The 14,331-nt window shown below is 42.6% G+C and overlaps 1 protein-coding gene across 6 annotated transcripts; it reads left to right on the top strand.

The window, feature by feature from the left end:
• Positions 1-1,266: 1,266 nt before the first annotated feature.
• Positions 1,267-14,300, top strand: LOC109482873 (caprin-1-like). 6 transcript variants are annotated; one of them, XM_019785736.1, is made up of 15 exons: positions 1,267-1,474; positions 2,966-3,028; positions 3,758-3,844; positions 4,150-4,311; positions 5,550-5,709; positions 6,290-6,412; positions 6,938-7,038; positions 7,470-7,502; positions 8,131-8,332; positions 8,670-8,768; positions 9,603-10,523; positions 10,891-11,058; positions 11,933-12,039; positions 12,587-12,644; positions 13,150-14,300. In XM_019785736.1, the coding sequence occupies exons 1-15, from the start codon at positions 1,361-1,363 to the stop codon at positions 13,278-13,280; spliced, it is 2,529 nt and encodes an 842-aa protein (XP_019641295.1). In that variant the 5' UTR covers positions 1,267-1,360; the 3' UTR covers positions 13,281-14,300. The 6 variants fall into 6 exon arrangements, with proteins under 6 accessions (XP_019641295.1, XP_019641296.1, XP_019641298.1 ...); XM_019785737.1 differs by having other exon boundaries at positions 6,941-7,038; XM_019785739.1 differs by lacking the exon at positions 8,670-8,768.
• The last annotated feature ends 31 nt before the right edge of the window (positions 14,301-14,331 follow it).

The following is a 14,331-nucleotide window of genomic DNA, read 5'->3' on the forward strand; positions in this document are numbered from 1 at the left end:
GTGTAGACGCACCCATGCTAAAAATCAAAGCGCAGCCTTTGTTTGTCTGAGTGAACTACGCGCAATGCGAAATTCCATGTCCACTACACCTACATTTTTGCTTTGAAAATCTTTGACCGATCACCATCCATCCGATCTAGGAGTTGCAGAGATCGGTTTATCGTCGTTAGTTTTGTTTGATCTTCTCTGCTACCTACCAGGAAAAAAAAACTTAGTATGTCAACTCAGGTCATTGTATTGTAATCGTGTACAAACTACTTTCACTTTTTCCCATTTGCGATCCTGAAACTTTGCGGCTCAACCACACGACACAGTCGCATAATATTACTGGTGACCAGATAGCTAGTACCAAAAAAGAATCCTTTGAATCCATTTCCATCTCAGAAAGTTCATAACTTAATAGTTTTAAATGCATTTTTGGTATTGCCGGATGTGTCCCCGGAACCCTGTCTGTCACCCGAAACAGCTGACCCTGTTTTCGTGTCCTGATGATTCATTGTTTGCTAAGTGTAAGCATGACTTGGCCCTGGATACGTCCCCACACACAGCCGCCTTGTTTCGCGCCAAACGAATGACGTCACGAATCTGTTTTTCATGTCCAGACACTAGATTCACCAAACTATGGAAGCAAAAGGTAGTTTGTTCATTTATTTTTGCCAACTTGGTTCCTGTTTGAGGATCCTACTCCAAATTGCCCCACCAGGAGTGTCCGATCCACCAGGTGTCTCCGGGATACCCCTCATGGCCAGCCATGGCGTCATGGGCGAGTCATTTACCCTGTACCACAAACAGGCCGTGTTCCCGTGACGCATTACGCGCCGGAAGCTCTTGTGTGGGTCTGACGGTCGTTTGTTTGTTTGTAAAACCAAGGACATTATACATGTAAATGTCCTTGGTAAAACTATCAGACTTTCACGGGAATTTTACCAGTACAGATGCACATGTATCTGGCCTGGGGATTCAATTAATGAATATTTTTAATAAAACAAATACATGCCATATTTTGATATGGCATGTAAAACGTTATTTGTTTTAAAAACATTATAAAGCTTAAAAATATGGCATCCACACGTGGTGGACAACAAACAAATAACAGAAATTCATTGTTTTTTTTTTTTATTAGTATCATTTTCTTTGTTTCATGCAAGCCAAGGAGATTCTTTTCAACATGATAAACTGACTGATACCTGCACCTGACAAGTACCGGTAGCTCTGTAAACTCCTAACACAGCCTCCCTCCCTATCGCAGGTCGGCCATCGCGGAACGGGGTGAGCGCTTCCTGCACACGTGAATGTTGGGTCAGAATTTTGGTACTGTAGCTGCTGCAAACTTGGTGTCTGAAGAAGGTGGGAAGAAATCATGCCCTCTGCCTCGTCTAAACCCCGACCAGGCTCGCCACAGGAGCATCAAAATGCTCTCCAGCAAGTCCTGAACATTGTGGAGAAGAAAGTCCGCAATTTGGAGAAGCGAAAGGTAAGAAATTCGCCTCAGAATCAGACTGTTACACAGCGCCGGTGAGAGCATGGCGACCCGACTAGGACATGTTGGCTTTGTTCTTGAAGCTCTGGGAGTCTGGGGCTAATAAATCCGACGACGTATGGCATCTTCCCGCAAAAGCTTCGCACATGATACTCAAAATAAAGCGAAAATGTTTGCCGTATTTTATTTTTGACCGTTTATAGGGGAAAAGAAAGGAAGGCTGTTGTACGGGAAGTCATCCTGAAAATTTAAAAGATGGCGTCCTGAACGTGTTAGGGCAGACAGAGCGAAAATACGAGTCGTTCAACAGTTTCCTTGGAAAGAAATTGATTAACTACAATGTTTTCTAAGGAGAAGAATTAGATAACAATTATTTCGTGCCGATTTTGGTATTCACGTAGGGATATAAACACCCTTACCCGTTAAAATTGTGGCAGCTTTTTTATTGCGTAGCTGGCAGAACGTGGTGAGTGGGAGGGGGGCAACATGAGTTCCTTGTTTCAGTTTCGTCATACATGATAATGTTGTGTGAATAATTGCTGTCATTTAGTTCCTGTAACTGAAAACTACAGTCATACTTTTATTCACGGGTAGAAATACTTTTCAGAAGTTTCAGACTTTTTGTCAGAAATAATTATAAAGCATTTTCACTTTATGATTTAAATTACCTGAATTTACCTGAATTTATATGGATAGCAGATCACTCTATAATTTATGGAAAGAATTTTTTTGTTCTGCTGATTGACTTTGAAGGAAGTTAATATGAGTTTCAAAATGATGAACTTTGGACAAAATGTTGTGGCACTCATGATATAGAAAAAGCTACATAAATCATTTTCACATCCTCTTGAAAATGCATTTCCTAAAATATAATTCCTCAAGGCTATTCCCAAGAGCACCATGTGCTATATAAACATATGTACACATAGATGGCTTTGTAGTTGAAGGTTCTCAGTTCTATTTATGTCTTCCTATCATATAGCATCTGTTGATCTTTACAGTTAACTGTAAAACTGCAGTTTTAGGGTAAGAATAGATGATGCAATCTATGAATAAGTGTGATACCTTAAAGTTCAACAGTTTCATGTCAAGCACTAATCAGATCAGATGTACTTAAATCAATGTATGTAATCAAATGAGTAATGCTTGGAGTGCTCTTGCTGTGTTTGTCTAAAACTAAAAAGAAGAACAAGGGATTGCCTTACAAAGTTGCTTGCTGAAGTGGGTCAAAGAATACCATGGCTTGTAGCCTTTGTTTTGCAGTTGTGAAATGTATTAGAGACAATGGTCATGCAGAGACAGAGTACTGACTTGTTTAATTAGATAGAGGCATAATTGATTGAATAAATTAGCATCACATGCTTTATCAATGGACTGATTCTCTTAACAATGCCTTTTGCCAGTACTTGGCCTTTATTTTTGCACAAAAATCTGTAGGTATAGATAGAAAATTATAACAACACATTTTTCTGGTTCTTTCCACAGCAAAAACTGGATGGATATAGAGAACTGTCCAAGAAAGGAGAAGAGCTGAACAAGGACCAGCTGGTAAGATCCTCATGTAACTTGCAGGGACATTTGTATAGTCCTAGTATTAAACTTCTAGCCACCCATTCGTAACATGTAATTTAGAAAACTGATACTTCTAGGCGAAGGGTGCAGTTTTGGGAGTTTTTGTGCAGAGTGAACTGTCACCATATTAGGAGGTGACTTTTATTGTGGTCATGTCTCCAAATCTTGAAACAAAAGATTAAACATATGCTCCATACTGTTCAGTGTTCATGGTATCCATGTTAGTCTTATAAACATTTGGCAATGTTTTGTGATTTTTTGTTTAAATTGATTGTTCTGATGTGGAAAACGAAGCTAAGTTTTACATGCAGTCTGTACTTGCAAATATGCGGAACATGCGAATCCACTTGCCTTTCCAGAACAATGAACATTCAGAATGTGAGATGTTATCTAAATTGTTCTTGTCCTGTCACTGTGTCCATGTCCATAGATCTCCTGCACTGGTATGTAGACTTTTCCCATGATAGCTGGTGCCAAGAACTGCGTGCTTCTTTTTGTCTGGCACTGACTGTGCAAAGGCCTTGATGCCAACCCATGACAAACATGTGAGGAGAAAATAAATACAAGAAAAATGGCAGTCTCACACTATCCCTGATCTCAACGGTTACAGTGGCATTCCTACAAGAAAGGACGAGACGGATGAGAAATGTTGATGGCATGTAACCATTGTTGTGTTCTGAGGATTTTTTGTTTTCCCGGTTACAGGAAGCTGCCGCGAAGTATGATGAGGTTGTGCAGTGTCTGGAGCTGACTAATGACTTCATGAAGCAGTTCCTGACTATCAACGCTGAGGTGAGGAGAACATACACTTTGTCATGGCCGTGATTTCTGTGCTGTAGACCCAGAAGTTAATAAAATAAAGATAGATATTTCGTCCCCATAACATCCTGTCCTGGAACTGTAGGGGCGTTTGTCATGGTCATATTTCTGTGTTGTTTGACGATAGACCCAGAAGTTGGTGAAAGGGGCAAAGTGCCAGCTGCTGGCTCAACAGGATGTAGAGCTCAAGAGAAAAAAAATAGATATTTTTGGGCCCCCTAGCAGCTTGGCCTGGTACTGTAGGATATTTTTGTCACGGTCATATTTCTGCATTGTAGACCCAGAAGTTGGTGAAGAAGGCGGAGAAGCGCCAGCTGCTGGCTCAGCGGGAGGTGGAGCTCAAGAGAGTGCAGGACCTACTGGAGATTCAGCACGTGCTGGACCTGCTGGGCACCGACGCCGTTCGCGACGACTTCAAACAGGGCAAGCCTGGCGCCGTGGTGAGTACGGCTGGCAGCACGCGATAACGGGATTACCCGCACCTCCTCCATCTTTACCAATGATTGCTGCCGTTGGCTTTTATTGCAAAAACATATCTATGGTAACAAGGCGTAAATTAAAAGATAATTTGTGGTAATAATCCCATTGAAATCACAATTGCAAAGGAAGATTTCTGCATCGTGATTGCAGGTGTTACTGCATGTCAAAGGCTTTTTTAAACCAATTGTATTTATGGGTTCACCACACCACGAAGTGGGTGTGGTGAAACCATATTGCTTTTTCTGGTGTTTCTTCTTCTCCTCCTCCTCCTCCTCCTCCTTCTTCTCCTGCCATTTTTTAAATGGATTCAGCTTCTTCATTTTAGGGCCTAAGGTCCTGAAATTTGGTATGGAGGTACAGTGGGCAAATACCCTTAGGCGTTTTTTGAATTTTTGTGATACAGGCTTTTAGAATGGTTTTATTTGAGTTTTTTGGCTGTGTTATAGCAAATGTATTACTGTGTTAGTGTGTCATGTTTACCACGTTTGGGTATGAGTCATCACAATGGAATGCAGGGCATCAACCAATAGGCATGCAGCTTTCCTCTATTCTTCTTGCTGATTGGCTGTTGGGATTTAACTTGATTAACACCTGCACAGAGCATTTCCATACTGACAGTATGTCTGTATTCAAGTGTTTTGGTAGGTATTTCAAGCTTTCCTGCTCCAGCATTGGAATGCGGGGCATGAACGTTATTTTTATTTTGAAAATCAACAGTTTGCATTATGCAATTAAAAATCCTAACCAATAAAGTAGGGAATAGCTATCCAACTGTTGTTTTAGTCGTATGTTACTTCATATTATAGTTATATCAATGTAAATCATTGTTTTCCCTTGTGTTTCTCATTCTTTCCCTGCCATGTCGTAAAATGTGGTGAACCCATCGCTGTATTTGCTCCAAAGCAAATATTGGCCTTTCTAGTTTATACATGTATCAAATGAGGCAGTCTTACAACTTATTGTAGTAGGCTTATCCCAAAGTCCTGCCCTCCTGCATCAAATCATAGAAATTTAAGATAATGAAAGAAAAGTGCAAATACATGTACTAGCATTTAGTGGACATGCAGCACTCTCATTGGTCAAACTGCTAATTGCCATGCTATGATTGGTTGAACTGCTAATTGTGATGGACAGTCAGGATTGGTCTATTGTTGAGGCTGTGTAATAATTATGCTCTGGTTGTCCCTCCCCCGCCCAGCCCCTGACGGAGGCCCAGCTGACACAGCTGGACGAGCTGTACAAGGTCATTAACCCTGAGACAGAGGAAGGCACCAGTTTCTGCAGCCAGCAGGCAGACGCCAGTGAGCATGTCCTGTGTCTTCTGGACGCTCGTGACAAGGAGATAGCAGGCACCACATGTATCCTTGTCCTACCTATACCAAGCAAACTGTTTTATTAATCATAGATCTTGTTCTCAACAGTAGTTCATGCTTGCTACAGTAGATAATTCTAATCTTTAACCTTAAAATACTTGAGGTTGAAATTGCTTTGACTGCACACTTGAAAATTACCTGTACCAGATGAATTTTACCTGCACCACTCAGAATTCAGGAAGCCATTGCCATTATTTCTTTTATACTTCATAGGCTGTATGTCAATGTAGCAAATAAAATTCCACATACACCAATATGTTCAATGTTACAGAAAGCCAGAGCAGTGCAGGTAGACCTGTATATCTCCAATTTTAGCTGCACTAACCTACAGGTGCAGGTGGTACAAATTCCAAACTGTAGCATATTTAGGATGTTGCCCTTTACCACTGACTTGCAATGCAAAGACATTCCTTCTTAGGGATGCTTTTACACCTCTGCCATGGATGTATTCTAGTATTTGCCAATTACCGGTAGAGAGTATGAGCACCACTGGGATTTTTACCCACATTATTTGTAGCACAAAGAGGTATCATGACCCAATACGACCCTTGACCCTACGCCGCAGACAAAGACTTGCGGGAATTGCTCCAGGAAGTCGTGAACTGCCCGTACTGGGACAAGATGCACGCCCAGCCCGAGCCAGCCGCCGAGAACGGGCCGCCCCAAGATGAACAACAGGAGGAAGAAGGTAGGACAGGACGGAATGGACGCAAAGAATAATCTTTTGAATCAGCTCCAAAAATCCCATGTCACTCCTCTGTACAGAAAAGGAAAACTTTCAAAGCGATACTGAAGCAAAGAGTTGCTGTTGTAATTTCAATAAGAATTTTTTAAATGTTGTTGATCACATGAACTGATACTTTGATAAAGGTTAGAATCCAAGTAAATGATACTCAAATTCTACTTCTAAGAAATACGAAGAACATATTGAGTGCCATCCATCGCTCTTCTTCATTATGTTTACCGAAGGAGAACATATTGTTTTGGCTCTTGTTTCTTCTCCAAACAAATAAGGTCAATGATCTGAACCAGATGTCTGTCACCATGGTAACAAGTGTTGGGTTACCTCATTTTACGCAATTTTATACTAATTATAGCAGAAGGGATTGTTTGAGGAAGAATTAAGAGAGCAGATCATATGCGAAGGTAAACATTATGCATTTGCTTTGCAAATGTTACCTTTCTAGTGACTGACTTTTTTCACCTGTTTCAGAAGAAGAGGTGGAAGAGGAGGCTCCACCTCAGCAGGTGCCTCAGCAGGAGGAGTTTGTTGCCGTGGAGACGGAGGACATCACCACTGTGGAAGAGACTGAGGTATGTGTGGTAGAGAAACCATAGTCAGCCTATGTATCTTCTGTTAGTCCTTCATACTGTATAGACATAGTCAGTGCAAGTCTCAAAAGCTTATTTCCAGGAGTGCTTGCATGCAAAAAAAATCAAAAGATATTTAGCTTTGACTGCATTTTTTACTAATAAATGTCATGCTCATTGGACGAAATTTGTTATTATCTTATTGTCCTCAGTGTTTGAAAGATAAGAATGTCATTGTCCATCAGTTGGGAAAAATACATTGTGAAAAAGTGAGCAAAAAAAACTAGTGCACAAAGAGGCATTCATTACAGAATATTATTTACATTTGTGTTTTTTTTCTTGCTCTCCCTTAAATCTAGGGTGTAAGGTCCCACCTTTTTGTTGAACTACACAGTGGTTTCAGCAAAATTCACTTTTTTCTTTTCCATGCATAGGTGCTCAAAACTTCCCTGGTCTTTGAGCGCCGGGTAGGTGATCAACTCCCAGATTCTCCCCTCCAAGGTTGACCCCTCTGTAACCCCTGACCCCTTCTGCATGTTTCTAACCCTGATTATCTCGATAAAGTCAATGTACCATGTTCATTTTCTTGCATGAAAGGAGACACCAACCAACCAACGTACCTTTTCTGTTCCCTTTTTTTTAACAACCTCTGACGTCACTTTACCGTGTTTCCCTATGCCTGCATGTTACGTGTATCTGTTATACTGATGGTGCTAAGAAGATCTAAAACTCTTTGCCAGGAAAAGTGTCATAAAGCTACGAGATCCATTTCGATAGTACTTAATGCTTAAGTTATGTTATAAAGGATGTCTGATAGATTTTAGTGCTTAAAGTTAAACATAAGATTCAGAATCTGGACATTTGAACCATTATTATTAAAAGATCGTGAAGAAGCTAACAACTTGGCCTGTGCACGACATTGTTTTACTGCTAATTATTACATACTGAGGCATTTTCTGTACGATTTATTCAGTAAGGTGATGTGCTGTCAAGTACGTACTTGATTTCTGAATCCCATCTTTTGGCATACATTGACAAGATCATAATCACATTGCTATGAAGGTTAAGAAGACCTACTCTTCTCCCAACCCCCAGGTGCAGGAACCCCTGGCCCCCGAGCCTCCCCAGGAGCCCCTGGTGCCCAACCAGACGTCGGCGTCCATGGCGGACTCCATGTTCGCCATGACGGCGGCCCAGCAGGCGATGGTGGTGCGGCCGCAGCGCTCGCTGGACGAGGTTCTGGCAACGGTGCAGGGCAGCTTCAACTTCATGCAGGAGTCGCTGATCGACAGGGAAAGTATGTGGACGTCCTGTCTTCCAGCTTTTAGATTCTTCCCACCTTCATAAGGCTATGAATTAAACCTGGGTCTTATCACCCTGTGAAACACACAGCTGTTGTTCGATGTAGGCAGTGGCTAGCACATCTTCATCAGAACTAGTTGTTACTGAACTAGTAACAAACAAAAAAGCATGGCCAGGGGGCAAGTGAAAAACTATTTTCCTTTTTCTGAAACAAGCATCTCAAAGTGAAAAACTCAATCCCTGTTCCTAGACGTTTGTGAAGGAAATATCGAGGTGTCTTGAGAAAGTATTGCGGCGACATGTAACGTAGAGGTGCTGTGTTGTCCTTTCAGCCCCGACCCATAGTATGGACCCAGCTGTGGTCGCCGCCCAGCCAAGTATGTCGGGACCCCCTAAACCTATCACTCCGCCCCCTTCTGTACAACAGAAAGGTACGTAGCCTTGTCCAAAAGTTACTCCCAAATCCATTCTTTTCCCAAAGTTCCCAACAATGCCTCCCCTTTTGTTCGTGTCCTTGTGATTTCAGTATTTCGCAAAAATGTCTTGTCATTTTTTTGCTTTGGCGCTCGCATGCATTACTTTCGAATTGATGGTAGAAATACTGCAGAAACTACAACACTAGTCGACCCAGTTAGTATATATGTCATTCAGAAGTTAGTTCTTAGCTTTATCCTAGAACAAGCTTTTTTCAACACTTTTACTTAGCATTGTCATCTCAAACATCACAAATGTAATCATAATGATTGTTGTCAAGTTAACGATGCAAGTCATAGCCAACTGCATTGAGAACTTTTCATGTGGTACTACATTTTTTCTTTTTTGTCTGAGTGTGTAATTGTTTACTGATACTGCAGTAGAACACTTGACTTTATATGTAGGTACAAGTTCTAATCATAGTTGCGGAGTTCAGTGTTTGTTCCAACACAAGAAAGGAATTTTCCGTCGACCTTGTCTCCAGAAGTCGCAAGGGTAAAGACATTAGGAGTGAATAAAAAATGTTTGGGAAGACGGAATCTTCCACCAGTACATTTCAGAGAGGGTTGATTGGCCAATTCTGTCTTCCAGCCATTTTTTATTCACTCCTGACGTCATAACGCTTCCAACTTCCGGAGAGTCAGGGAGTGCATCATGCATCTGACGCCAAGCGAAGTTCCTTTCTTAAGTCGGTACAAAGCTTGAACTTTACAACTTTGGATTCTACCAACACAGATGAACTTTCATTCTAATCATGGTAATGAATTAACATGACCATTTTTTGTTTACAGAACAATCCCAGCAGACAGGCTACCCCCAGCAGGCCCCGGCACAGGTACCACAGGCCCCCAGGACGATCACACCGCCCCCTACAGCTACTACCACACAAACACAGACCAACCAGACACTGTACGGCCAGTCATACACGGGGAACGCCCAGCTTGGACAGACAGCAAATAACCAGTACAGCAGCAACTCGTACGGACAATCCAGCTCCCAGTACAACACTCAGAACTCTCAGTACAACTCCCAACAGAGCCAGTACGGCAGCAGCACAGCAAACTCACAATACAGCAGTCAGCAAACGTCCAGCAACTACCAGACCAGCTCCAGCACACAATACGGCAGCCAGGCGGTGGCGGGCACGCAGTACGGAGGACAGTCCGGACTCTCGCAAATGTCGAACCAACAGTACAACTCTCAGCAGTGGGGCGTGGACACGGGTTCGCACGCGGAGCAGTCCCTCAGTAAGCTTGGTTCCTCCTCGCTGGGCTCTCAGTCGCAGAGCCTGTCAGACCATTCCTTAGGAAACATAGGCTCCAGCTACAACCCCCCTCCCACCATTCCCCTTCCCAACGACCAGTCCACCATGCAAACCTCTCAGAGCTACGGACTCCAGGACTCCTCTCAGACTGGCCAGTTGTCGTACACGGGACACGAGGCGTCCAAAATGGCAGCGCTGAACGATAACAACAGGATTCCCCTGCCCAGCGAGACGCCCACCATACCCATGCCCAATCAGAACGATGTACAGGTACCAAAGTCATCAGCAGGCACCAATGTGAACGCAGCGCCATTTCAGTCAACGATGGCGTCATACTCGATGCAGGGTGGTGAGAACCCGCAGCAGATGTCCCCGCCCCAGAGCCAACAGTACCCTTCACAGACGGAACAATATGGCGACGCTACAGTCACCACCGGAGACTCCGGAGGTATGTGTGCTGCTTGTGTATCCTTTAACAATACCTCAACCTCAGTTTTGTAATGTAGTACCTGTTAGCAAAAGTGACGTTAAAATAGGCCATCAATGAACTTGGCTAGCTCCTCAGCTCTGAAAATTTTACCTAGACACCCCCTCAGCCAGGGGTAATATACAGGCTAGTTTCTTGGCTCCTAAAATTTTGCCTACACACCCCCTCAGATAGACTCGGCTCGAGAGATATATTAGACTCCCAGGCGCTAACTCGGAGATCGAGGCTTGTGGCTTCCCCCAGCCATGGGGATGGTGAGTGTCTAGCCGGGGTCTGGCATCCAGGCTAGCCGAACCACTGACATGATGAGAGTTGTTGTTCCCCCCAGGTTTCCAGCAGTCTGGCCTCATGACGTCCCAACAGCACTTCCGCAACCAGCCCTTCCAGAACAGAGGGGGCCGGGGCGGTCGTGGGGGCCGGGGAAACAGCGCATCCTTCAGGGGACGCGGGGGTATGAACGGGAGAGGAAACGCACGCTTCAACAGCGCTTTCACAGGTAGGTAGCCACACTCTCACATTATAAACTTTGTTGCATGGCAATTGTACAAGGTGTATAGTATGGCAGCTACTTGTAAATATCTGGGTTGTACACCTACTGTACTGTTTTTATAGTTGTTGTAAATATATAATTTTTTGACATTTTATCTTGTAAATATCAACGCCATTCAGGCAACATTGTATGTCATTTTTGTCTGTTATATTTGATATCTTAATAAAAAATTGAGAATTGAGCTACTAATAGCACATTTTGCAAGTTGCACAAGTCACAAGATATTCTAACCAACTGAGCTGTGTGAAAAAAATTCTCTCTGACCATACTTGAATTTCTATGGTTTTAATGAAGTTACCGAACATGGAATGAAGTATAGTCCAGAAATTGTCAGCATACTCAAATGCACTCACAATCAATGACATTGCCACCACAGTTCAGCCACGTAACACATAACATTCAGCCTTTCTACCAACATTCAATGGTTCGTGTTATTTCTGTCTCTCCTTTTTTTCTGTCAGTTTCTTTGTATAAATTGTTTTCAACCTATCTGCATGACAGACAAAACTCACACACGCTGGGTGACTGACATGTACATATCTCTCAGCAGGGCCTTACCATGACACCACTAACATACATGTACCCCTTGACCTCACACGCTTCCATGGCAAGTACCACACTCCTAGCTCACTCACAATACAGGCAAACCTTCAAGAGTACATTTTAACATTAGATACAGACTTGAAATGCTTGTTTTTGTGGTGTTTCTGACAGAAAAGAAGCACACAGCAATTTGCCATTTTCCCCACTTTACACGGTGACTTTTTGCATTAAATTTTCTAAATCATTCTTGGCTAACCCATACGATTTTACCATCCAGGTTTCTACCAGAACTCCAACCCTGGGTACCAGGGTGGTTTCAGAGGTGACCAGACGTTTCCCAACACATACGGACAGGACCAGCAGAGGAGCTACACTAGGGCACAGGTCAGCAACTGGAAACTTAGAATCAACATGTACAATTGTGTCTGACTCTCCTCCATCATTCCAGGAGTCCCGTTTGTTTTGTTTTGTGGTAAACAAAAAAGTTACTGGATTATTTGATCAGTGGTCTTGTATTCATTGAACACAATTGTTGATGTTTAGTAAGGTAAGGTTACAAAGATTTTTCTGAAAAGTTTTAAAGGTCTAGCAGTTCTCTAGCCGGCCTGAATTTTTTTTCGTCATCTCAATTTTGTTTGACGTAACATCATGTTGCACACCAAAGGGGGGGGGGTCCAAAATATTTTGACATTTTGACCCTCTGAAATGCTATTTCCTACTTTTTGAGGGGCAAATTTTGCTGGTAGGCTAAGCCTAGTTTAATGACATCTCTATTTCTTAAAACGCTGATTTTTTTTCCGTCAAAGATGACGGGTTGGTTATAAATTTTTTGTCTGTCAAGAGTGGCAAAATTTTGTCAAATGATGGACACTGGCCAGAACACTGAGGTGTGGATATAAATCTAATTGTTGTTTTGTTGTTGTTTGTTTAGGATGGTTTCCCCAGGGGAGGCAGGGGCGGCATCGGCCCTCGTGGAGCCCCCAGGGGAGGTGTGTACACCAGTGTACATCTGTGTTTATGCTCGTCCCACATGTGAACTCTGTAGCATTGTTATAGGCAATGGTGTAGTTATTTGCCTCAATATTTATCAGTGCTCAAAAACTTGCTATATATTGTACCTGTTACAATTGCAGTGCAATAAAGCTTGACTTGACTTGTAAACTGTTGCGTAAGATAATATATAACAAAACATCCCAAAACTTGTTCAATACGAGCAATTGCCATGACGTCACGGCCAGTAAGTGGTAGGCAAAAAGGGGGTATTGGTTGAATGATTTGCCTATCATGATTTGCAAATGCTTAAAGATAATGGATGTAAACAAAACAGTGATCGCTCATATCCAATGACCACCCCAGAGGGATCAGACTGAAGAGCTAATATCGATACCCCCTTTGTAGCCATGTGTGTTTTCTTAAACTCTAACCTCTTAGTGGAATCCTATAGCGTTGTGTAATGTTTCTAGTGTTGTTAATTCTTTGTCGTTCCCCCCGCAGCCATCGCTGTCGGCGGTCGCGGCGGGATGCGGGGCATGGGATCCCCGCGAGGCGGACGCGGAGGCTTCAACAAGCCGCCATCCTCCCAGCCAGGTGCAGCCTCCCCTCCCCAGCCACAGGCAGTGGCATAGTCCATCCACCACCACCACACCCATCATGAACTGACCAATGACGATCAAGCTCTCTCCAATACTGACCAATAACATGTAGTGTAGCAGACTTGATTAATGCAAACATATACTGTACTGAGGGGTAGTCCTTTGTTTGGCTCAGGTAAAAACAAGTGGGCATAGAAGACACAATTTTTGCTGACCATTTGGAGTTTTACAGTGAGACAGAAAAGATGACCATGCCCTCTTAAATAGAACTATCCGTAAGTAAATAGGTTCAGGTGCTTTTGATCCCATGGTACCGGTACTTGAGAAGTGTCTTTTACCATGTTCTCTGACAGTTTATACTAAACTCCCTCTCGCAAAGTAACAATGTCATAGACTATTATTTCAGTATGTCAATCATCCTGAAAGTTTATATACCACTGCGAAGGTTGAAGTCAGCAAAATCTTAGCATGTGCGAAAATGTCAGAGAACATGGAAGTCACAAAGTATGGAAAAGGTATTGTTGCTTTTAGTATCCACATTACAAAATGACATGCCTGCTTTGTACAAATTATCGCTATACCGGGATGGTTATACAGAAGGGATGGTTTCAAAAGCTCCTGATACCTATAGATGTATTTAATTCTAATCCAGACACTTCAGAGGAAGCAGTTGAATAATTTGTTGAACCTTTTTTTCTTCCTCCCTTTTGTTGAATTTCTATTTTTTAAGTTTCTGTTCAGCGGAAGGTTGGATGTGTTTCTGCCGTTTGCACCTTTGTTTTAGAGCTGAACCTGTAACACGTATGTCTTTTGAGAGACATGTCATCGTCTTAAAAAGATACGATGCTCCGCCATTGAGGTGTCTCTAAAAACTTACCAACTCATTTTGTTAAATGTATGTACGAGAACACTGAAAGGGGGAAATGAAGAGCATGCATGGCCACTCATAATGTGGAGACACATATTGTTGGCTGGGGCATATTTGTGACCACCATCTGACACCAAGTAAAAGAAAAAAACTGAAGAAAAAAATCGCAAAAGTTGAAAAAAAAACTAAAGAAGAAAAATAAAGTTGTTCCATAGG

The sequence above is a fragment of the Branchiostoma belcheri genome, unplaced genomic scaffold (assembly GCF_001625305.1).
Source record: "Branchiostoma belcheri isolate BF01 breed outbred unplaced genomic scaffold, Haploidv18h27 scaffold61, whole genome shotgun sequence".
NCBI classification, from domain to species: Eukaryota; Metazoa; Chordata; class Leptocardii; order Amphioxiformes; family Branchiostomatidae; genus Branchiostoma; species Branchiostoma belcheri.